Below are 25,315 nucleotides of genomic sequence, written 5' to 3'. Positions count from 1 at the left end.
CTTTGCCAGGAGTTAGTACTGTCATTACATGGTTGGCAGAAGAGAACATGCACTGAGTCTTCAACAGTGCAGGTTGTTGCCTAGACTCTCGGTTGAAGCTGCTGCATCTAACCTTTACAGTTTGTCAGAACAGTAAGGTGCTGATTGCCTTTGATTACTGCTGGCAGCGATAAGAGAAGAAAATGTTGAGGGCCTTGCAGAAAGGAGCTTGCTAAGGCTATACTGCATGCAAAAGGTGAGAAGTATGAGCACTGTCAAGTTACCCTTAAAATAAACAAGAATCTACAAAACTTCTTGGATTATTTACTCTTACGTTACTGGCACCTCGTCATAGGCTAAGGTGTCAGATGAGAATTTTCCATCTCTCTTTTTCCTGAGCTCAAAAGCTTCGTCTTTTCCTTTTTAGTTCCCTTGAGAGCTCCTGAAATTAGTTTGACAAGCAGGAGTCCTACAGATATTCTCATCTCTTGGCTGCCAATTCCCGCAAAATACAGGAGAGGTCAGGTGGTCCTGTATCGTCTGTCTTTCCGCCTCAGCACAGAGACCAAAATCCAAGTCTTGGAGCTTCCAGGGACTTCAGATGAGTACCTCCTCGAAGGCCTGAGGCCTGACAGTGTCTACTTGGTTCGTATCACTGCTGCAACAAGGATTGGCTGGGGAGAGGCATCTTTGTGGACTTCTCACCGGACTCCCAAAGCTACAAGTGTGAAAGGTAATTCTTAACGTTACCAGCAGCCTTGAGATGGCGTCAATTGCAGGCTTCATCTGAAGGCTACGAAATTTTTCTGACAGGTAGTGCAAGGATGTGAAATAGGTTTTCCCATTACATGTTCTTGTTCTGGTGATCTAGAAAGTAGTGTTCTAACCACAATTCTGTGCATGATCTGCAAAAACTTCTGATTGCTTTAATAAATTAAATGCAGTTAATACATAGTTTCAGGATCAAAAGTTGAAGAGGAACTAATCTGTCTTATGAAAGGCTTTATATGTGACAGGAGAAGGAAAAGCTGAAGTATTATTTTGGTGTCAATCTTTGATTGTTTCCACATGTTGATGTTCACAGATTTGACGTGGTGGTGGGAAACTTTAATTCATGTTTGTGAGCTGCTCAAATGTTTTAGCTTGTAGACTCGTTTCCAATGATAACAGTTTTATTCCGTTCTATATAATTTGAATAAAAAAATCTAACAACCCCAAACCCCATCGTTGTTCAGTGTAAAATACCTTTCTGCAAATTGGGACATTACACATTAGTAGTGTGTACAGGTACTTAAAAGATCTGAATTGATGCATGTATGTCTATATTACAAACGAAATGCACATATGTTTTGAATATGCAAATTGACTTAATATTTGAAGTCTAATTTAAGTTGTTATAATTGAGCTTTCCATTACATTATAATTTAGAAATGTCATGCAGAAGAGCATTCAACTTTGCCTGAATGGCTTGAAAAAGATGTAGATTTGTATTTGTAACTTTATTTCTTAGCTGTAATCCACATCCATCACCTTGGATTTCATTGAGTTTTAACTACTATAGCAAATTATTAGCACATAATGAACTGTGATGTTATTGTTAATCACATTTGCTCTCGCTCACTTTAAAACAGGAGGTAATTTTATAACTATCTTTGGAGTTGTTTTGTTTTTCTTCGAAAATTACTACTTTATAAAATTAATTAGTTAATTAAGATGCAGAATTTAAAAAATGTTTCTATTCTGATTTATCCTGAATTAAGTTGTTAGATTAGCTTATAGGGAGTCAGACATCATAATAAAGAAGTAATTATGTGCGTACACAGATGAGCCAGAATCAAAGTCTTGATTGCCCAACTTTGGAATGAGAGGCATCCAGATTTTTGCGTGAAAATTAGTTGTTTCTAGAATGTAAGAATATTATATATATTTCTCTAAAACCAGCACCAAAGTCTCCTGAGCTGCATTTGGAGCCGATGAACTGTACAACCATTACAGTACAGTGGCAGCAGGACTCTGAGGACACTGCAACTATTCAAGGGTACAAGCTGTATTACAAAGAAGAAGGCCAACAGGAGAATGGACCAATTCTGTTGGATGCCAGTGATCTTGAGTACACTGTCAGTGGTTTAGGTGAGTATATAAAATATTTCTTAGCTTTTCTGGAAGACAGCGAAGTCAAAGGACATCTTAGAGAGCTTAAATTATTAGACCTGTAAGGCAACAACGTTAGGTTTGGCCATCTATTTTCCCAGCAGTAAGCTTTGCAAGCTTGAGTTATGCTGCTGATGGAATAATCCTCTCCCAAAATATGTGTTGCGTGACACTTAGATAACCAGATCTTGTAAATCTTGTATAAGTTGGAAGAAGGACACCCGGCTACTTATCACAAGATACAGAACTTACAGTTAGTAAAAACTGCTCATAAATGACATGTCTTTTTAATATTCAGTTTAATATTCATTTTTTTCAGCTTTTGTGTATTTACGCCTGATCTAGTAACAGTGAAAGATTAATACAAAATGCCAAAGATTTTTCTCTGGTATTTCTAGCCTATTTCTCTGTTATTTGTAGCCTTTGTCACAGCTACACTGCACAACAAGCACTGCTTGCTCACTCTAGTAGCTAGTAGCCCTTGTGCATGTTATTATCCTGTTAATATTTTTGATGTGTACGGGTAAATATTTGCAGGACTGAGCACAAAGATTAGTGCACAGAGCCTGCTGAGTCCCACTGGAGTCTTTCCATTGATCATCAGACTCTTTCCTCCTGTAGCTCTTGCGATGTGTATTAGTACAGATGTGTTGGTATTATCCCTAGCTAGAAGGTGCTTCTGTTTACATATACAACTGAGAATTTCTTTCATAAAAAGATGTGATCTATAATCTAATCAGCAAAAGTAATATAGGACTTGACACTTAGTGTTTGAAGTGTGTTGAGATAGCTTACTTAGGGGTACTGTGGAGAATTAATCTTGACTAAATTATCAAAATTGACCTGCAGTCTTAATTAGGTCAAATGGCCTCTTGACCATGCTCAGATATTCTCATCTGCTGCGTACTGTTGAGATACTATTTTCGGGGAGATTTGAGGAGAGCATTCTGGTCTCTTAACTGGACAACTGACCATCTGTGACCATTTCTAGCCAGAGCATTTGGCAGCAGCTGACTGTTTAACAGAGCTGTGAGACAAAAGAGCAGTGGGTTGAAAAGGATGTGGTGTCTCTGTGTCCTAGGACATAAATGCTTTTTTTTTTTTGTCTTCTCATTATGCAGTTACAAAGCAGTAATTTCAGACACATGCAAACTTATTAACTATGTGATCCATGTCATATGGATTTTGTCAGTACACTAATTCTCTTCAGATTAAAATATTATTTTACAGAATTATGTTAGAATGTGTATTAACTCTGCGTGTTTATTGGTTTTTCTTTCCAGTAAGCACGTAGACAGAGGAGAAAACAAAAGCTAACTGAGTTTGGGAAATTACAACTTTCACATGGTCACATTGTTAACTGAATTACTAGAAGTGTGGGCATGGAAGAATTCATGTGCTTGAGTTAACCATTCAGTCATGGTGCATGTGATGTGTTGAGTGTTTATTCCTTATCGTAATTCTAAGTATCTAAATATGGTGACCAAAACATGATGCATTCCATATAATCTGATTGCCATCATTTATATTTTTCACATATGCGTAATTTATGCTGCCATAGGTTAGATCCACTGAAGAGTATTTTTTTCAAATAACTTCGGTAGAAGTCATCTTTTTTTTTATTTTTAACGGGATGTATTGAGTTATTTGTAGTGTATATCAGATATGGGAAGTCTTCCTGTGTAAGTTTTTTTGCTGGTTTCTTATTTTTGTTTGCTTTGTAGCATTTACAGAAAAAAGGCATTCATTGCTACAGCTACAAAAGACTCACTTGGCACAGGAAATTTGATTAGGTCATGATTTTCCACTGCTAAGATGATTACATATGTTGAAGCCTGGAAAGTTCACATAGACTTCTCATAGTGACAGTGCCTGTCTGACTACTGTATTTACCCATTGAGAAGCTGCCTACTTGAAATACTTCTGCATGCTAAATTATTTCTTAGAAAACAGTACTCAACCAACCTTTTTCTGCCTGTGGCAGCTGCACATGTGGAGAATATAGCAGGTAAAATTACATGCAATATATAAACCCAGCAAAGACTGTAGCAACATCCATGCACTTCTGATTTGCTCTTCTTTTTATTTCTTGTTAGTAATGTAAATCATTTGGACGAGGTTATTTTATTTATGCATTTCAAATTTAAAATATTACTTATTAGGAAGTGACCCTACCTGGAAGAATTTGAGATAAAACAAGGCAAGCCACCACTCTAGGTTTTGTGACTACGGTAAACTGAATCTTCATGAACTGGACAGAGGCTTTGAGGACTAATGTTCTGTCATCCATTTGCCTCTCCTGAGGACACTAAACTACTGATTTATTGACAGCCTCTTTAAAATAAATGTCTTCATTATGAGCTACAGGAATTAATAGAATACCGCAAGTGTGAAAACTGAACGGGAAAGGTGTGTCTTAAGATTTTTGGTTTCATATATGTTGGATAACATGGTCAAAAGAAAAGGTTATTCCTAATTTGGAAGAATATGCTAATAGTATTAGGTGCTTCCCACTGGCAAAGATAGAGTAGTTTCTCATGCATTATGTGTCGCCACTAAAGTTATGTGGCTTCCAAAACACTCCCTCTTCATGGCTTAATTTGTCATGACCTAAGGCTGCTCTACCATTCACTGTTCTCTTGCATGGTTAATAAACTGCAGATAGACTTCTAGTGACATTTGGAGCATGTCAATACATCTCTCCATGGAACTTTCTGCAGATGTTGGTACAACTGCCAATTGTGCAAAATCTGTGTATTTAAAGAAGACGGTTCCCTTACTCTGTGGCAATTGAAGTGCATCACAAAATCAGAATTCATAATATTCTCTAATCAAAGAGAACATTAGCATTGATATTATAAGCGCTGTTGGTTGCATTGATTGTTGATATCATTGCTATAACTACTGTAAACGATTTGCAAATGTCTACAGGACTCTTGATGGAGGGACAAGTGTGATAGGTAAAGCAGAATCAGCAATGCTAGTGTAAAATAGGTTACAATGATTGAACATGAAATATAGCAATATGAATATTATGCTGTATGTTTTAATCTCTTGTTGGTTCCTACCTCGTTTTTTGAGAACTGACCTCTTTTCCTCCAGTGTAGGTCTACCCAGTTACTTCTGTGTATTTTTAAACTGGATTATTTAGCATGATAGCTACCGTGTAAATAGAATTAAATGATCTGATCAGAGTCAGGGCTGCCATTCTCAAAACAAATATCCACAGTTTCACATAGACATTTGTTTGTGTTAAAGGTCCTGGCATTTATTTTTCAATAGCAGGCCGTTTCCTAGTCCGGTGTAGAATTCCATTATCACTTGAATTTGCCATAGGAGCAGACCCTTGGGTGCATACCATGCATTTTTGCCTCTATTTTTAATTCCTCCTTTGCTTCCTCCTGCTCTAGAAAGTTTTTCCTAACAGAAGGTCTTTCATTGTGAGACTTGGTGAGTCTGCTGGTACAGGTTCTGTTTCTGTACTGTTTCAGAATATGTGTGTTCAGAAGTTGAAGTGAGTTTTGCTGGTGAAAGAGTTTGTTTGGGAACCTTCTTGCTATGCAAAAGGAGAGGGATTGGCAAAGCTTGAAAGTTAAAACAAAGGGAGTGTCCAGAGAAGCTCATCTCCCCCTTTCAATGTCTTCAAATTATTTTTTTCAAAAAGGATTTTAAGCATGTGCATATGCATCTCTGCCTCAATGTTGTTGATACTTACTGCTGTGCTAGGTGGACTGTTTGCCTGTCACAGCTCACTGTGTTTGCAGCTATATGACTGGTAGGAAGATGGAACCTATATGAGAAGGGCAGTGACTCAGAAGAACCCATTTTGAGCTTATCTGGTTTATTGGAGCCAGGAACTCTTCATAACTAGGTTGTAATGCTGATGCGAATCTCATCCTGGAACCTTCATCTAGGGAGAGTAAAATCAAATTCAGCTTCTTGGTTTACAAACTCAAGAAAGCACTATCAATTCTGATGCTGTAACACAAGAACGCTGTTCTTCAAGCTGCCTGGAAGTCTCCCTCTCTGAACTTTGTTTTTTATTTTTCAGTTCTTATCATGCTAGTAACAGCAATATTTTTACTAATTAAATGAATGCCACTGGTGATGGGGGAATGCAACATGTTCTTGTGCCATTAATGCCTTCTATGCTTGGAGGGAAGGAGGAAAGCAAGAATTCACTCTGCTAATTCATCCTTCCGTAGTTGCTGTCTGGGAGCTGTACCACCTTGAGTGGTGGTAGTTACAGTGCGGATTTCAAAAAGTTGCACTTCGGTGACAAGGCTAACTAGGGACTCACTAAATGCACACAAAACCCTGAGGCAAACAGGTTGTGGCAGAGATGTGCGTACCTTAGGTGCTCTTTTTTTTCTGTTGCATACAAGATAATATCACAGTAAATAACCGTTTTCAGGCAGACACCTTAGGGGATGGAAAAACTGGTCTGTTAGCTTTGGTGAAAACGCCTTGAGCATGGGAGCCCACATACCTTGGCCTTTCCCTGGTGAAGGCCCCTCCCCGGAGAGCCTGCGGAGTGAGTGTCCTGCGCTGGGGGCTACAGCCCTCAGGAGCACTGCTGGCTCCCCAGGGCTTGGGGTGCTTGCAGGCTGCAGGGGACTGGGCAGAAACTGCCAAGTGATTTGATGGCTATGAAATGGAGTGTATCTGCTTTAAAAAAAAAAAAAAAAAAAAAAGAAAGAAAAAAAAAACTGATGGGTGATTCCTCTGAGGCTTGGAGAGACTGCAAGCTCGCTGACTGGGGTCATCTAAGCTGGTTAACATGAGGGGCATCACAACCCCGTGCTGTTTTTCCTGGTACTCCAGTTTTACATTACCGGGTAGCACTTTTCCCCTGCCCCAATCTAGTTCTTTTGGAAAAATGGTTAGATTCTGTCAGACTCATTTGTGCTGTTTACTCCAAAAAGTTTGGTCCTAATCAGAAGAACCTCCCTGAAAGCTCTTCCATGTCCTACTTCTTTCCAGTTGCAGAGAGGAGAAATAAGGGAAAGTGCAATCCCCCCTCCACCTCCCTGACTTGGACCAAATTTCCAAGTGAAGAATTTGTCAAAGTCTAAATGACACAAAGATACATTTTGCGACTCTGCGTGGCACTCTCCTCTGAAAAGGCGGTTTGTGCCAAAGAGTTAGCTACTTCTTCCACACTTAGCATTCCCCCAGAGACATGGCCTTCAGTTGTTTAATTTCCCCTGTATCTATTTATATTGTGTTACAACCATGATTATAGCTAAACTTTAGTCCAGGGCAGCGAAGATGACAAGGTGATTCTACAGTCTATAGAAATTGAATAAAGATGTGTAAGAAGAGTCAATGCAAAGAATTTCTCCAATTAAACTACCTGATGCACGTCACCCAATCTGGACATTAGGAGAAATTTCTTTACTGAAAGAGTGGTCAGGCCTTGGAACAGGCTGCCCAGGGAAGTGGTTGAGTCACCATCCCTGGAAGTATTTAAAAGACGTGGAGATGTGGTACTTGGGGACATGGTGTAGTGGGCATGGTGGTGTTGGGTTGACGGTTGGACTCGATGATCTTAGAGGTCTTTTCCAACCTTAATGTTTCTATGATTCTATGATTCACCCAAGTCTCTTGTAATAATTCTGTAAAAGTGCTTATGAAGTTTTGTAAAGCAGTTGATATGATGGTCAGATATGACATAGTGGTTTTGTTTGCACCATATTGCAATGGATGTGCTAGAAAAATGTAAACTTTAGAAACTTAATGACCTCTTTGACATCTTTCTCAGGAAGAACTGCAAATGCTGTAATATTGAGAAGGAATATTGTAAAAGCATTACATGTGTTAATGTAGTTATTTCTGACAGTTAGGGCTATAATTTCAGTTTTATCCCAGGTTTTGTTGGTGTCAAAATGCAGTCTCACATGCTTGTATCTGAACATTCTGGGATATCCAAAATTGTGTATGTGGGAATTGATACTGCTTTTGGTTATAAGTTACTATGGAAATTTAGCTTGGGATTTCCATACAAATTCAAGGAGCCAGGCATTCCTAGTTTCATAAAATTATGTGAAAGAAACACAGGTCGTCTCCCTCAACACTCTTTTTTTTTTTTTTTTTATTTCATAGTTAACTGTTCTCAAATGCCATTCAATAAAATATAATCTAGTATTACAGATATACTTTATTTCTGCTTGAGTTATTTTGTATCAGATCAGACATTCACAGTTACTGAAATGTTGATTTGAACAAACTACAACTCTGTTTAAAAAAAAAAGGATCAGAAATTGCTTTAGCTCTTAATAAAGATCAACTAAAAGCTCACTTTTCTTGCTTGGAAAACCAGATGATAGCACTGTATGCTGTATATACTGTAGCCATTATATTTACATTGTTACATAGTGAAAAGTGTCTAATAGCTCAGTAGGTGACCAGGACAAATATTATCATTTATTTCCACTGTTTACAGCTGGGTCAGTCTAGTGTTTACTCATGCTGATTACATCCTTAAACTAAACCTCTTATCTGTCAATTCTCCTGATTGTGTGTAACAGGCTTGCTACTACTACTTATCAGCTAAAACATAAGGGATTTGCTGAGAGAGGGGAGGAGGAATTGGTCATACTGCACAGTAATAAAACCAAAAGCCCTAGAAGTAGCGTGGGCATATTTAAAAGCAGCCTCTTCCTCGGCTAACTGTGACCTCTTTCTCTTTCGCAGACATGGCAGTTTATGTATATTTGTACTTAACAAACCCGAGCTCTTGGCTAGTCCTGGTACGATAATGCGCTTCCCCTACACATCAATAAACAAGAGACACACATTCCTTACTTCATAATCATGAAAGGCAGACCTGTCACCACTCTAAATGAGCCTGTCTTCCAAATGCAGACGTGGCATATCTGCATATAATTTTTTTTTTCCCCCTTGTTTTTTTCTTTCAGGATTTAAAATGGGAGGGGGAGAAACCCTTACAGATTAAAAGAGAGAAGGGAGGGGGCTTTAGTACCCTGTAACTTTTTTTACGTGCAAAATACCAAAGCAAATGCTGCTTTGATAAGCGTTTACCCCTTTTATGTAAGGAACCATATTGCATTTTACAGGCTGAAGGGTAAATAGAGATCAAACTGGTTTTTGTTCTGTTTTGTTGTTGGAATTTACAAACTGTCACATCATGTTTTGTTTCAAATCTATGTCAGTGCTAGTTATTTCTCTAGATATGTTTGTAGCAGAGAGCTCCTTTTAAATTCAGATTCACTGTTCTTGCTTGTGCAAGATCTAGGTTGGGTGGCAGAGGCAGGGAAGGAATCAAACCTCTGTCTTGTGCAGCATTTCTGATTATGTAGTTGTTGGTCCATGTGCAGCTTGAGGTGTACCAGGACAAGCGAGCGGGGAATATCAGGAGTTGCACAGTGCAAATATACTGACATGAGGTGACCAGACAAACTGATTTGCAGACTCACTGACTTGGTTCATGCCTCCCTTATGGCAGAAAAATATTTAACTGCTCTGTTCAGATGAAAAATTGATTCACTCAGGTTGTAAATTGAATTCTTACTGAGCAAAACTGAAGCTCATGTTTAACTATGTGGCCCTTTGTTAGAGCTTATTGGCATGGCATCCATTACAACTGTGGTTTTGGCTCAGCTTTATTTAAGCACTCTTACACAGGACTGAGTGGGAATCCTAGATAAATATCGGCTTGTTCTGAGCAGATTTGCTGAGGAGAGGCCAGTTAACTATCAGCTGCTAATGCTGCATACTTATGCAGTTCAAGTGCCACATATGTAAAAATGTTGTGCCTTCCTTCCTGTGTAGTTCTGCCATTATTTCTCTTGCACTGTGCACTATTGCAGGTTTGTATCATAATTACATATACATTTTCACTTTAATTTTTGTTCTTAAAAAAAAAGATTACTTTGTCATGTATTCTTTCTGATAGCATTTAAGTTTGCCTCTATTAAAGAAATTGGATTTATCAATTCTTTTTTTTAAATTACATCACAGCTACTTCTGCGCATGTTTTTGTTTTTTGAAAGTAAATGTTGTTTTCATACAAGTTCACTTGTAATGGAAAGCTTTAATTAATGTTTAATGTACTTGCCAATTTTAAATTACACCATCAAGCCTCTCAATAGGTTACTGATTTAGCCAGTAATCAACTTCAGTAGGCGCTGGACTACTGAAATCTGTAACATCTGCCTTAGCAGCATAACTGGTTTTGGTGTTGATTAAGATGTTGCATATGGCAAGACACTAAGGAATCTCTAGGCTTTCTTTGAATTAACTGCAGAGTCATGAAATGGCTCTAAAACTCATGGAAAATTATTAATTTGTCTGCATGCTTTCTTGCTCTCTTAGTCAGTTAATATCTTTCAGAAACAGGTTGATTGTGTGTTGGAAGGATTGCCTAATATATTTTTATGTAACCTTCTTGAACATGCTCTCTGAACTGTTCCAATTTGAACCCATTTATCTGGGAAAATAGTCCTGACATCTTCATTTAAACATGCCTTGACTTTTGCAGTAATTCATTTTAACTTCCCAAGCTAGTGGCTCTTTGAAGGGGAAGGACATGGTGAGGGAGGAGATACCCAAGTGCAGAATAAAGATTGAATGTACTGTACTTCAAAAAACAAAATGGAGTGCTAAGACCAGTTAAGCCTGGCTCTCTAAAAAGATAGTGGGAGCTGTCAGGGTGAGGGAAGTTTCATTATTTCATGGGACAATGCCTTGTGGCAATTTTAAAGGTAAAAATGTAAAGATACAGGCTTTACTAGGGTAACAAGAGATTATGTTCCATGGGCCCACTCCAGTAGATGGAGGGTTGTTGCCTGTTTTTGAGAGACTTTCTGTCTCTTTATCAACTGTCCCCATATCTGAGTCAGATGCTGTTGTTTCTCTAAGGACATGAGACTAATTGTGTCACAACTCGAAGAACTGGAATCAAGGGTGCTGCAAAGCCTTGGCATAGGAGGGGGAGACTTTTTGCACTCTGGCAAGACAACTTGCCAGCCTATAATAAAGCAAAATATGTCATCTTCAAAGTATTTAAAGGTAAAATTTTCAGTGGTGGGAAAGCGATTAGAATCTTGCAGGAAATGCTCTCTGCTGCTCTGCGTTCTTGGGGTAGAAATTCCACCATTTAAAGCTAAACCTGTGTGGGAATTCAGTTGGGAAATTGTGTCATGTTGATTGAGTAACAGTTAGGATGTATGCAAATAGTGCTTCATTGTTCTTTTGCTGGAGCTGAAGGTTAAAATTTGCTTCATGAAGAGGACATATTGATCACTCTTTACACCAAGAAAGTTGTAAATTATTTTACATAAAGACCTTCAAAGTTGCTTTTGAAATGTTTCTAAGTATTACAATGTATATGTAATAATATACATTTTAATAGCTATAATGTAAAAGTGACCAATAATTAAAGACTAATTTCTTGGAAGTGGAAATTAAGTTAAATGTGTACTCCTGTTTAAAGAGAAAAAAGACCAAGCACTTAACAATGGCAGCAATAACCAGATAATTGCTCAAGTTTCTTAAACAAAACAATAAAATACCAAACCAAACAAAAAAGCCCCCAACAACTAGGTACATTCCTGCTATACAACCTTTTTTAGATTTAAACAGGACTTTAAATATGGTGGTGGTTTTGGGTTTTTTTTAAATTTTTTCCTGAAATGGGAGGATTTGTCTCTGGGAGACAGCATTATTTAATTTGCTATTTATTGGACTTCATTAGTAAAATACTTAAGTCCTGGATTGCAAAGAAACTGCTCCTTGGAGAAAGCTTAGAGAAAACTCCTGTTATAGGAAATTAAATCAACATTGTCCATTAATCATACTGCATGTCAACCCCCAGACCTCTCTTGATTGTTCTTGGTGAATGTGAGGAACCATTAGATGTGTGAGGTCCTTAAAGGTCTGAGTAAGTCAAAGGGGAAGAGTTTAAAAAAATGCCACCATTAGCACATGAAAGAGACTTCAGAGTGGACAGAAGAAAACATTTGCTGTAAAGGGCTAGTTACATTTCTTAATTTTTTCCCTTTTTTTAAAAATTATTTTCTTCCTTTGTTTAACAACAATCCAGATGTTGTGATCAAAATGTTAACTTAATTTCTCCTGAGTTTTTTTGCATTAACTTTTTTTGGGTCATGTTACCACTTGTGATAGTTGTATGGGAAAGATAATAGGGGCTCTTTGCAAATTCTGTGTTAGTGATAAGTAAATGCACTTCTAAAGCTAAGTTAATATGTTTTCTCGTAGCTTTCCTGCCTTGAGTAACACCTTGGTTATATATTTGCCATGAAGGCATTATTGCTAACAGAAGCATTTTTCTGTTTTGGGAAAAGATGCAGTTGTGGAAAAGCCAATTTTTTTTTTTTTCCAGGCTGCCTGGAGTCACACTTCTGTGGCAAATGAAGGGAGGGTATGCGGGAAGTGGGGAAAAAAACAATCTTGTGTTGGCAGAAGCAGCTCTTGCTGTGAAACTTCTCTTTCAAACCTGTGATTTTTTGCATCTGGGAAAAAAGTTTAGTAGAGTAAGTTTTGCATAAAAAGTGTATTTCAGCATTTATGCTCACTTCCACAGTGTCTTTACCATTATGATAGCTGAATATTGTACCCCAACTCAAGCTGGTTATCATTACAAAATAAAAATACTTGTTACTGCACATGTTTGTAGAAGCTGGGACAGGGAAATACATTCTTGATCCTGTTTAGGAGATCAGTTAAAGACTTGAGTTTTCTGCCTCTTGTGTGCATCCAGTCGTGCATGCTGTGGCTCTTTGTACAACTGACACATTTGTATATTCAGACAAAGGAGGAGATATAAAATGTTGTGTGCAAATACATCTTGAAAATGTGGTCTGCATATCAGATCTCGGGGCTTTTTTTAAGGCAGTTGAACCGGAGATGTTTAGAAGCAGTAGGGTAGGATGGTGTATATGGGGGAAGAGAGGCAGATGGGAAGGTGTTGCGCTACTGCGCCTTGTGTCCATTTACCCATCAATTCCCCACTTTCTCCTTTGTATATTTAAGACGCAGGGAGGGATGCGCTCAGAGCCTGTTGTCTAGCTCTGTATCTGTGTATCTGTATCTATATTTGCATGTGTATATAGAAACTGTTGGGAGAAAAATAGGGTATCTTCTGGCTTCCTGATCCTCTTTGTCTTAGTCTAGTCCAGCACTTCTCCATCAGAAGCATACCTCTTACTATATTAGTCCTTTGTATTAATTTTTATTTTCATGATAATTGTGAATGTTGGCCTAACCTAGCCTTTTTTCTCTATTCATGTCTTTTGGCCACCTTCTTACTGATTCTCACCTGCCTTTATCTAATTTCTCTTGGTTTCCAATCAGACCTTGTTGCCTTGGTGACAACCACTTGCCTTGGAAAACCCACAGCTGTAGCACTCCCTACCAGTTATTTGTGCTGGAAAACTTTGCTCAGGGGTGGCTTGGATGTATTAAGTCTTTGTATGTTATCCAAGCAGAGTAGACAGGTATGCATGATTGGAAGAGCCCTGTCATTATGTGGTGATGATCATCCCTCTCTTTCAGAAATGACAGCCAGATCATGCTTCCAATCAACCCGATAAAATACCTGCAGAAAAGCATCAAAGCACAGTCATGTTGTAGGACAGAAAAGTGAATTGCTTAGCATGATTCAGAGTGCAGGCACAAGTCCAGGGTTCTCTGGCTAGCCCAGCAGTGCCTACACCTCCCTCTTTTGCTTGAGCCTCCCTGTTGGAAGATCTGCCTCTGAAGGGTCATCTTTCCCCCTTGTTGGAGCCGGGAGAAGTCTCCCCTGTGGGACCCCAGAGCCAGTGTTGTGCCTTGTGCCCCCATGCAAGGCAGCTGGAGCACGCTGCCTGGAGTGGTGTGACAAAAATCCACTTTGGGCAGTTACTCATATATCCACTTTTCTTTGTTATTTCTGCTAATAACGCGTGCTGCATTCTTCTAGCACTTTGTAACCATTCCAATGAGTTTCACAGGTGGATGAGTGTTCACTGCCCCATCTTACAAACTAGGTACCTGAAACACAAGGAAGAGAAGAGCCATTTTCATGGAGTTGCTCTGGTACTGATGGTTTAAACTGAGTGTGATATGATACCCCTGAAATCAGTGGCAGAACAGAGCTGTAAATTTCCAGATTTCCAGCTTTGCATTCAGTCTATTAGATAACAGCTCCCCCTTGAGGGAAACTTCCTTTATTAACAAATTCATAACACGGCTATTCTATCATTGGAGTTTTTGTGTGGATAGGTTTGAGGTTCACGATTTCACCAGGCTGCATAAGATGAAACAGACTCGTGGTGGCTGTGTTGTGTCCTAACCAGCTGGCCACAGCTGGGAATAGCGAGGTGGTTCTGCCAGTGGCTTGCTCGGTCGCCTTGGGATGTCACTTAGTTCTCCGAGTTCATCGAAGTGCAACTTGGAGCACAATAAAGTAGCAAAAGCTGGCACTTTTGGAAGAAAACACCCCACATTCCTTGTGTACCTGTCTGTGCTAATTTGTGCTGCTCCTCTCTGTGCTTGCATGAACATTTGTGTGGTTGCACAGGGACAGGGCGGGAAGTTGGCCTGAAAGAAAAATAATTCAGTAAACGAATGTTGTGGCAGGACTGAGTGGCTGAAGGGTGAGGAGAAGCAGGCTGGCTTCTTTCAGCAGCAGTGTTCGCTAATGCTGGTTTAAAATGCTCATCAAACTGCAGGCTCAACTTAGCATTTGTAAAACTGAATTAATGATAGGAAACCCTTTTAATTGTACAAAGGAAGATAGCTCGCTAAGAGTTAAGTAGCTGTGTGTTTATTTTACTTGAGTAATCAATCAGTCAGACTGCTTTCCATATTCTAAGTGTTGTATAAACTTCATATGCAGAGGAATTACATCAAGATAATTTTGTTCTCCCTTTTTCAATCAAGATCATAACATAGCTTGGATTTAAATCTTGAATGCATTAGGAAAGATAACAAAAATAACCTTGATTATGAGTAGTCTCCTAGTCTTTTACTCTGTACCTTTCAGTTTGTTAATACAATGTTTGACATGTATTCAATGCTTGTTCTTCACAAAACTAATTAAAAAATACAGCAGGTATGGCGAAAGATTTAAATTACAGCTGGTCTGTGGTCAAACATTTTGATGACAACAGCATTGCTTCCCGTGAGAAGTGATTTTGTTTATAAAAAAAAAAAGTTAAATAAAAACATTTTGAAGGAAAAATTTAAGCCAGACTAAATTCCCATGTATATGATTATAGAAAATACTATACACATGTAAAAAGCATTCATGGAAAAAGGGACACAATCTGTGAAATTCTATTCCAGATTCTGCAAAGTTGTAATTTACTTTTACATGTTGTTATTGCTATTCTGTGGTATTCTGAGCATCCTTTAAAGTATAGTAGTATTTACCTGTAGTAAGTAGTATTTACATTAAAAATATGTTGTAATCCATTTCCAAGTGGGGGGAAAAATACACTTTTGTCTTAACAAAACACCATAAAGTGTAAAAGAAATAGTAGGTGCTGTGTTGTCAGCCAGAAGAGCAAAAGATTTTCAAAAGTTTCAGGAAGCCTGAAATCTTTCAGGCTATTCTTGTCGTTTAGATGCTTCTTTGTATGGACATTAAACAACATTTTTGTACAAGTGTATTAGTACTCGGAACACAGTTCAGAGAATTACTCTGAGTAAAGGATTTGAGCTCCTGAGAATATTAGGTCCAAATTCAGATTGCACATGTTGACCCCTTTTACACCACCTGCAAGATCTGTCTATGGTGCTTTCAAGAATACCGTTCCAGAAATTAAATAGCCTTCAAATAAACCATTAACATCTATTTAACTAAAAGCAACAACAACATTAACTTGCACAGCTGCTGCCACTAATATAGACTGAGTAATCCTTCTGGTGAATTATCTTAAAAGAGCGGAGTCCTGGCCTGGAAAGAGATGAACACAAGATGCCATTGAAATACGGTTTTAGGTGGAATCAGTGTGGAGATGAAAAGTTGCTATAATTTTTACAGAGAGGCAAATTCTCCTGGCCCTCTAGATGGGTATTTGTACCAAATTTAAGCTCCCTGAAAGCATTCAAGAAGGAATATAAGTGTGTAGTATATCAGGCTTCATCGCCTAGTGACAAGCTGTCACTTACTATGTTCTTTTAATACACTTTTCTTGCAAATTCCTACCACAAAACTCATTATGAATAGCTCATGCCAGTGTGCCATTGAATATAACAGCGATGCATATTAAAGCCAAGGACGTTGTAGGGTCCTGGATACTTTTATTATCATTACAAATGGAAATTTTCTTCAGGGCATGTTTTAGAAGTCTGGGATGTGCTGCCTGAAAATGTAAAGGCTAAAAATAACACTGCTGCGCCAAACCACTAGGGAGGTTGTTCAGCATAGTCTAAATGTAATTAAAATGAATACCCTTGCTAAATGTCAAAGATACGTAACCAGCCAGAGAGGCTGTAGAGAGTGAAGCATCTAGGAAGATAGTGAGGGAAAAGTAACAGACATGTTCATGTACGGAGAGAGATATTGCAATGCATTTCATGGCTGAGGAAAGAGACCTGTGTCCTCATGCCACCACACTTCAGGTGAAATTACCTGCTAAGCTAAGGCATTTGAGTTGAACTCTTTACAAGTGCTATTAGCTGTCTTCCCTGCTTCCTGGTTTATTAGCCTGTGTAATTGGAAAATGTTTAGCATTATATGCTGAGTTTTCAATTAATACTTTGCATTAAAAGTAGCGTACAAAGGAAGCTCGATGCCAGCCTTTTATTTTAAGTTTTTTTAATGCGTCTGGATTTAACTTCAGCAAATGAAGTATGAGAGTTGTCATTTTGGAAGCAGTAAATGTAGATCAGACTAACTGGCAGTCTATGACAAATGTGTCAGTTTAGCAAATTCACTGTAAAACTTGTCAGCCTTCTAGGTTAACTTGCCCCTCCACCCTGTATTCAACAAATGAGTGCCAAATTTTGAGTTTCATTAAGCAGTTGCTTTATTTACATCTGCAAAGTGTCTGTATATTAATAGTTCAGTGCTCACACAGCTGTGCATGCCAGCAAGCCCATGGACACAGAGTGTAGGTTAGGTATCTATCTGTCTAGTAGGTGCACCACCACAACCCGGTGTCTGACAAATAAAAGGGAGCGCTGTGTGAGCGGGAGCACACATGGCCCTTGACACCTGCAATAACAGAATGTCCCACTGAAGTTTGGGCCCTAATTATAGATGCAGCTGGATATAAGCTATGTAGCCAATATTTGCCTGAAGAAAAATATAGTGGTGGTTTCTACTTGCATATACTTTGTTTCTTTTCCTGTCATGACTGACTTGTTTTACATCTACCAATTTGAATGTGTTTTAGTGCAGTTCCTTGCTGCCCTCTCAAGGAGGAAAGAGCCAGACTGACTGTTAGTTGCCCTACCTGAAACTTTTGCATCTTGCAGTCATGCTTGCAACAGCACAACTCCTAAAGCTTGAGATCTGAGAAGAGTCACCAGACCACAGATGTTTTTGCAATGAAACTGTGCACCTCCTAGAAAGTCACTGCGGTGCAAGTAATGATAAATAGTGTTTTCATTTTGCTGCACAAAAGGGTCAAAATGGCATGGGGAGTCCATGACAGACCAGCAGAAAATGTTGGTTCTGAAAGAAAATTTATTTCATAGCTTCAGGGGAAAGTTTAGGCGCTGTGAACAGATTGCCTTTGTCATTGTGTAAAAATGTGTTGTTTGTAAGGTGATGCTGGATGTCAGGCAGTCAGTGCATATGTATGATAGAGCTTGGTACCTAAACAGATGTGAAACCAAACTTGGTAGAGGGCTTATTGCATTGTGTTTAGATGCATTTTCTGGAAGTATTCTTCTTAGCATGAAGGTCAGGCAAATTGTCTGAACTTCTTTCCTATCTGCAACTCCTTGGTCTTCACTGAGGAGATCATCTTTTCAGTCTCTTCCATCTTACGGAAAATAACCTTTTATAGCACATTCCTGTTTTGAGGTGTGCTTGTAGCAGCATTTGTGTGGTTTGGGTTTTTTTTCCCTTTTTTTTTTTCCTGACCCTCTGCTGTGATGCTTGATTCACTAACTGTTTTCTGTCACGCGTGCACGGGTCAGTTGCTGTATGTAAGGGAACCTGTTGTATGGGGTGGCACATCCTATTTGGACCACTGCGTGAATTCTCAGTGGACATATCTGTGTTAGTAACTGGGGGTAATTAAGGCTCTGCTGGCTCCTTCGGACACTCTTTCCCTCCCCCCTCGCCCTCCCTTTCTTCTTCCAGAGATGGCCTCTCTACATAATTCCATTAAAGTGATTGTGCTCGGAGGGGTGGACTGAGGGGCAGTGCTCTCATCTTTCAAAGCAGGACCAATGAGCTATGTGCTTTCCACTGGGCAGCAACAAAAGAAAAGGTCTCTCAGAAGAAAAGACGAGCACAAAAGATCAAAATTAGGTGTTTGTCCAGGCCTCTGGTATTGCTTTCAAGTTAGCTTTTGAGGGCTCACTTTGAAAACGGTGAGCCAGGCTAGTTAACATAAGGGTGTCTGCTAGTTTTAGAGTGTGGTGTTAGAATAATATTGGAAGAGAGCTTTTTGCCTGTGCAATTTAACAGTTCTCTAAAGCGCAAGAGAAACATAGGGACTGACTGAAAACGTTGCAGGCGTAGTGGTAATGTTCTATGCCCATAAGGAAATCGAGCAAATCCTCGAGATTTACTTCACTACTTCTAAAAAGATTAGAGACCTTTAGATAGTTCTCTTGTTTCTGTAGTCTCCAAAGGCCAAAATGCTGTATGCTGGGAATTCCTCCTGCCCCGCTAGCCCTCCCCCCACACTTTTTTTGTATAAAGCTGCTATTGCTGATGGCGGGCAGTAGGAGAGGTGATGTTTTTACTGCAAGGGGGTGTGAGGTGTTGTTTGTCCTGGGGCCCTCTAAGGGGATAGTGCAAAGTTACAAAAGGGATACAGACCCTTTTCAGATTTAGACAAATAAGCGAGAGCCATCCGAAGCCGTGGAAATCCAGGCCGTTTAGCTGGACCAATTCACGTATGTCATATGTTCTAGTTTCTACCAAAATAAACTTCTACAACGTTGTACAAAGAACAAATTGCTTAGTTTCTACTTCAGTTATTTGGTTTGCAAAGGAAAACATGAGTATCACAGACAGTCTTTGTTCCACCTAACTGTTTAAAGTTACCTTTAAATTGAAAAAGAAACCATGAGATGTAAAATGTTGGTGATTTGTAACCTCTCAAACTATTTAAATCTGATATTAAAAACTTGTTGTTTAAAATGTGTGATCAATTGACATTCCAACTCCTTTAAAAATAGAAATAATTAAATATTATTATCTGAAGCTAGTCATAATGCTTAGAAATTACATACCCAGAGCCTCGATAAGATTTTAAAAACCATAATAGACCAGGATTGCTAACCTGTGTTTATTTGCTTAATCATATGTACTTGAGCAAGGTAAAAGGGCATTTTTTAGAAAAGACAAATAAAATCCAGTACTGAAAATCTGAGAAGGGAATACCTGCTTTTGAGAGGAACGGACCTGAATCTGTATCATCGTTCTACTTCCCAGCTTTATGTTTTGATGTGCTTCTCTCTGTCCCTTTCATCTAGTATATTTGAAATGTATTTGCTTATTTTCCTAATAAGTTTCTGCTGTATTTACATTACTTTGCTTCAAAAGTACATTTTTAAGGATAGTATTTCTCAGTGCTCTTCCTTTCCCACCCTTCCCCCTTAATAATTCCCCTGGACCTCTGTTGCTTGGAGCAGACTTTGGCTAGCCCCAGATTTGATGTCAAAGGCCATGACCCGATGTCAGAGCAGCCCATGCTGCTGGCCTCTTCTTTGAATAATTATCTGGAGTTTATTGTGTTGAAGGGACGGGCTTGGGGGCAGCGCAGTCACCCTGGCAAACCAGACCAATGAGCTATCCAGCCGGACCACTACCCAACAATGGACCTGTAGGTTACACAAAAAATCCAGCAGCACAAAAGATTAAATTAAAAATGGACATTTGGCCACAGAAGTTCTGTCCTTAGAATAACCATTTTTTCAGCCTTCTGAGTGTAGTGTGGTTTTGATACCTTTAATTGAAAGGAAAAAAGTATTATTTAAAATTTTGTGTGTAAGCTAGAATAAAACTAAAATGGGTTTTTTATCCCCTTCCCCAACTGTTAGAATCACCATCTTGGGTGTAGATTAAGAAGTTATTTCTAGGTTTCTAGTCGCTGAACTTGACTCAGAACAATAAGCCATTGAACTTTCTTGTTTTTTTCTCTAGAAATTCTGTGCAATCTTAATTCTTTTAGAAACAAGAACAAAGCCCCCAATACTTTTATTTCTATCAATATTTTCCTTTTAAAGTGCTGAGAACGGCGATGTTCAAAACAGGTATGAAAGCATGTTCAGTATCCAGACTTAATGAGTCAACAGTAAATGATAGTAAAATGTCCATTTTCTTTGGGCTTCCTTATCTTTTCCTCTCCCCAAAGAGGACTTAAAAAGTCTGAAATCCAGACTGTGGAGTGCTGTCTCTTCTTATCAGGACTGAATGAAAGGCTGCTGGAGGTGGACTCACTGTTCTGGAGGGGTGGGGGGAAAAAAAAGTTCTTTCATGGTCTGACCTCGGATTCTTTCTTAATTTTATCTAGCCCTGACCTGTTGGCTCTGCTCTGGCTCCTTTCAAGGCCTTCGATGCTTCACAAACATGCAGCAGCTGAAGGAAACAATGACAGGGCTTTTAGGGGTTGCAATATTACACTCTCTTGTAACCTTGGCTAAGTAGCCTGTAAACAGATGCTTTCTATGAAGCATTTGCCAGAAAGCCAAAATTTTGGCTGTGTTGATATCAGCAAACATGGCTCTGTAACACTCTTGGTTTAGGACTCTTCATTTTGTATTCAATATAAGCTTCTGCTGAATGAATAGTTACCCAGTGTGTCTCGTGTGTAAAATGTGGTCGTGGAACCTGCTGTTACAGGTTTTATATTTATCTTTAATGCTATAAATTTACCTGGAATAGAAGAATCATATGAAGAGAAATTATCAAAATCTGAGTTCTGTTTTTTGCAGAAAACTGATTTGAAGATAGCGTTAAAATGTAATCAGGACATATGCATTTCTATGTATTCTTTTGAGAAGGGAGGATGGAATTATATATGGATTAGGATTTTTCATTGGCTGTGTTGTTTGTGTCATGCTGCTTTAAGCTTAGAGGGTTTTAATTATGTAGTAGAACGTATTGAGAATGGAATTTTTGTTCCATTATGAATATGGAAGTGACTTTATTGTTCTTAGTAACTTTTCCTAAAAGTTCAGTCTGTGCAATCTTGGTCATTTAAGAATGAGGTAGTTGCATTAAAAAGTACTTCACCAGCTGCAAAGTGATTAGAAGCACATTTTTGGTTTTGGTTGTTTAACTGCTAATACAGGCATTTAATCTTTGATGCCTCTAGTTTTTCCAGCTGTGTTCATTGGAAGTGCATGAGGACACCATCTGGCAGTAATGAGGTATAACTCTACCAGATGGAGCTAACCCACGTTGGTTGGAGAGATGTTCCTTCCTCTCCCCATGTCACCTTTATCACTAGGGAAATGCCTTCAAAACAGAGGACTTTTTCCACCCCCTCTCCCCCCACCCCTCTTCAAATAATGGTAGCTGCTACAGCAGTCATCTCAGCAAAACCTAGGTTTTCAGTGGATATATTTCAGAGGCCAGTTAAGGGTCAACAGAAGCACCATTTATTCTATTGTGGAACAATGCCAGATGGTCTTGTATGTTTTTGTGTATTTGTCTCAATGTTTTAGAAGAACTGAAGAACTAAGTTTGAGACAGTAACTCAATGGAATTCCATGGAATACACCAACACACACTAAAACTAGTTCTGGCATGAGAAGATATCAGGTCTGTAGTTGTTTTTGCCTAGCATTGTGTATGTATTTACTAGACCATTTATATTTTCCTAAGCTTTGAAAACTGGGCTTTGTATGTTTAATCCATGTTTAACTAATAAATAGATATAATTTGAACATATTAAAATCTTAAGTTTTGGAAAAGAAAATGGGAAAATCTGAATATGAGTATTTCTGACTGACAACTGCTTTGTAATAGCAACTTCTCCCCTTACTGAAAGAGAAAGGGAAGATTTATGTAGAAGCAAGGCTGATGGCAGTAGTAAAGAATACTGAATAACTTTGAGCTGGTGCAATAAAGCATGGATGTTCAAATGAACTGTAAAGCAACAGAACTGCTAATAAATCAAGTCTCAATTCTTCATGATATTTTTGCAGTTTCTCTCAGTTTCTTGCGTCCAGACAGATAAGCAGCTGTGGTTCTCCCTCCATGCTGGGAAATGAAATTACTTGTCACAAAAACAGGGTTGGAACATCTGAGTGCACTGTAATATTTTTCTTGAAGAATCTGTTTTTACAGCATTAATACCAGTAACTGCTATGAGCTTCCAATCTGCTTTCTGAGAAGCTGAACATAATCTCTAAGATTATCTCTCAAGGATGTAGTAAGACAGTAAAATACACAAGTAAATCATTGTTGTCTGAACTCTTACCAAGCTTCAGCTACTGTAATGTTTAATGTTTTTTCCAAGTTACAATCCATGTTTTAAATGATAGTTCAACTTAATTTTTTTGCTCATACTTGCAGTGTTTAGCTTTGCCATAGTTTTACTATAAGGTGTAGCACCTATTCATAGACTCGCAAAACAAAGAGAAGGCTCCCCTGTGTCTTGCGGCTGAAAGACCTATCAGGGTTGAATCCACAGCGCTCACTGCAGGTTTTTATGGGAGAGTGAATGACAGGATATGGGATTCCAGAGGAGTATCACCAGGGAGCAGTGACCTACCTACAAAAACTGCCATAGGCTGATCCTACATAAATTGTAAAACAGTGATTTTTGGGACAGTATCTATTTTGATAATTTGAAATTACTCAATACAAGGAATATTTAGCTTTTTCCTACTCTTATTTTATAGGAGTATTATTACCAGAGGCGAAATTTGTGTCTCTGGTTGAACTATTATTCATGTGTTTTTAATACTGACAGGTTTTGGTTATATAAAAAGGATGTGTGAGGCAGATCCATTGTACTGTGTGAAGCTATGCCAGCTTATCACATCCAGCCTATAATGTCTTTTAAGACAGTCTCTGTGTACTCCAGAGGCACTCTTTTAATAAAATTTATGAATTAGCTCTAGCATGTTTATATCAACATCAGTGCTGGCCTCTTGATTTGTACAAACAGTGTAGTTTTTGTGCCCTTTCCACCACCTGATTTAAGTAATAACAATAAAAATGCCTATTAAAAAGCTGTAGGTGCTGTGCCACTTTATAACAACCTCATGCCAGCAGCCCGAAAAAAACCCAAACCTAAACAAACCACATTCAACAGAAACAAATTAACTTCAAAATTCAGCCAGTTGGTAAATAGGCTACAAAATCGCTCCTGTTCACCTTAGGTCTGGGAACAAGCCTTCAACCCCTACACAAATGCTGGCAATTGCAAGAGAATTAATTGAAATGACTCAGTGTTACCAGCTGTTCAGAGAAATTTTGAAAATGCAGAGGTGAAATCTTGATGTGAGTTTTTTTTACTTAAACTGAATTTATGTGTTGAATGGGTTGAGTAAATCACAGCACCTAATTTGTTTCTGAATAGCAGTGATCTTCTGTGGAAAGACGTGTTACTCCTGGGTCTGTTATGAGCATGACTGATGGCCTCAGTACTTGCTTCCCTGATTTCTGAGCCTCTCAAGCCTCCTGTTGCTGTATAATGTGCATGGATGGCATACACTGAATTTGAGACCATCAGCCCCCCAGCTGGCCATGCTATCCCCAATCTTTTATCAATGATTTATGTGTAAACTATTCAGGATACCTATGCTGGTTAAAGATAAGAAAGCTCCTGAAGTTTGTTTTCTTTCTACGGATATGTCTGGCTTTGAATGTTTGATCCAGCTGATGAACATATGAAAGTGTTTATGCCAAGTTTGTACTGGGATTGCTATTGAGGAGTAAATCATATCATAAGCCTGTAAACGAAACTAACAATTGTTAAAAATATTCTAAACAGAGGCTACATCAGGCAAAAAAATATTTTCCACCACTTCATAAAACAAATAGTGTGCAAGTATCTGTTGGAACTGGAGGCAGATCTTTGTCTATTGGTTGTGTGGTTTTGAATATGGTGAAGCTATGATCAACATGCAACAGCATCCCAGCAGGTACTTTGAACTGGTCTTTGCTAATGTTATACATGTCATTTGTGAAGCAAGTCTCACATCAGTTTCTTTCGCTGCTCAGTACACTGTCTTTAAAATTCTTTTATATTCTCCTTTCTAGATTGCTATAACATTTAGGCTTTTCTAGGCAGTACATAATGCGGCCCTCCTCAGTTGCTGTTTCAATTACAGAATACAAGCAGATGGTTTTTCAACCATAGAAGAAATAATGTGTGACAGCTTAAAAATTCTGACATTGCTTTTGGGTTGAACTAGTCTTGCTATCAATTGAACCATGATGTCCTAAAGTGGAAATAACTTTGGTTTTTAGATGGTAGAGACTAGTTGAGAGACTTTATTTTTAAACAGGTGGTTCTATATAAAGATAATTCTTTTTGAAACTTCTTGCATTAGACAAGAGTAAGATGAATGGTATTCAACATTATGCATTTTCTAAATGTAGAGCGTTAAAGACACTTAAAAATAAGATTAAAAAAATGTCTCTTTCTCAAAGACATTTGAATTGTTTATGTGGGAGTTACATTTTTGCCTTTCTTCCACATCCCATTATTCTTCCTGTCCTCCCCAATCAAGTGTTAATGAGGAATTCAGGTTTTTTTTTTTTTAAAAAAAAGGCAATGAGGATAAACAGACCTCACAGGCTCCTCATTCAGCTCAGCAGGGCACTAGACCTTAGCTATTCTTCATTTCACAGTGAAGATGATCAGTTCTGGGTGACCACTTTCAAAGGGCACAGAGTTTTTGAAGGTGCTCTGCAGGATGATAAATTGTCATGTCTGTCATCCTGTGTCTTGCGGAAATGCAGCAGGGGTCTCTTCTGCAGGAACTTGTAAAGAAAAAGCGAGACTGTGACACTTGGCTGGTTGGATGCTGCCTGTTTATGTGGAATATGTTCAAGGGTCTGCTAAAT

At 38.6% G+C, this 25,315-nt stretch overlaps 1 protein-coding gene across 1 annotated transcript in view; it reads left to right on the top strand.

The window, feature by feature from the left end:
* The window catches only part of PRTG (protogenin), an 89,154-nt gene that overhangs the window by 48,475 nt on the left and 15,364 nt on the right, over positions 1–25,315 (top strand). Inside the window, 2 exon segments of the mRNA XM_075160138.1 lie at positions 407–712; positions 1,921–2,109. Of these exon segments, the coding sequence (XP_075016239.1) occupies positions 407–712; positions 1,921–2,109 (495 nt within the window).

The sequence above is a fragment of the Calonectris borealis genome, chromosome 11 (assembly GCF_964195595.1).
Source record: "Calonectris borealis chromosome 11, bCalBor7.hap1.2, whole genome shotgun sequence".
Lineage (NCBI taxonomy): Eukaryota > Metazoa > Chordata > Aves > Procellariiformes > Procellariidae > Calonectris > Calonectris borealis.
This window is presented reverse-complemented; position numbering and strand designations above follow the sequence as displayed.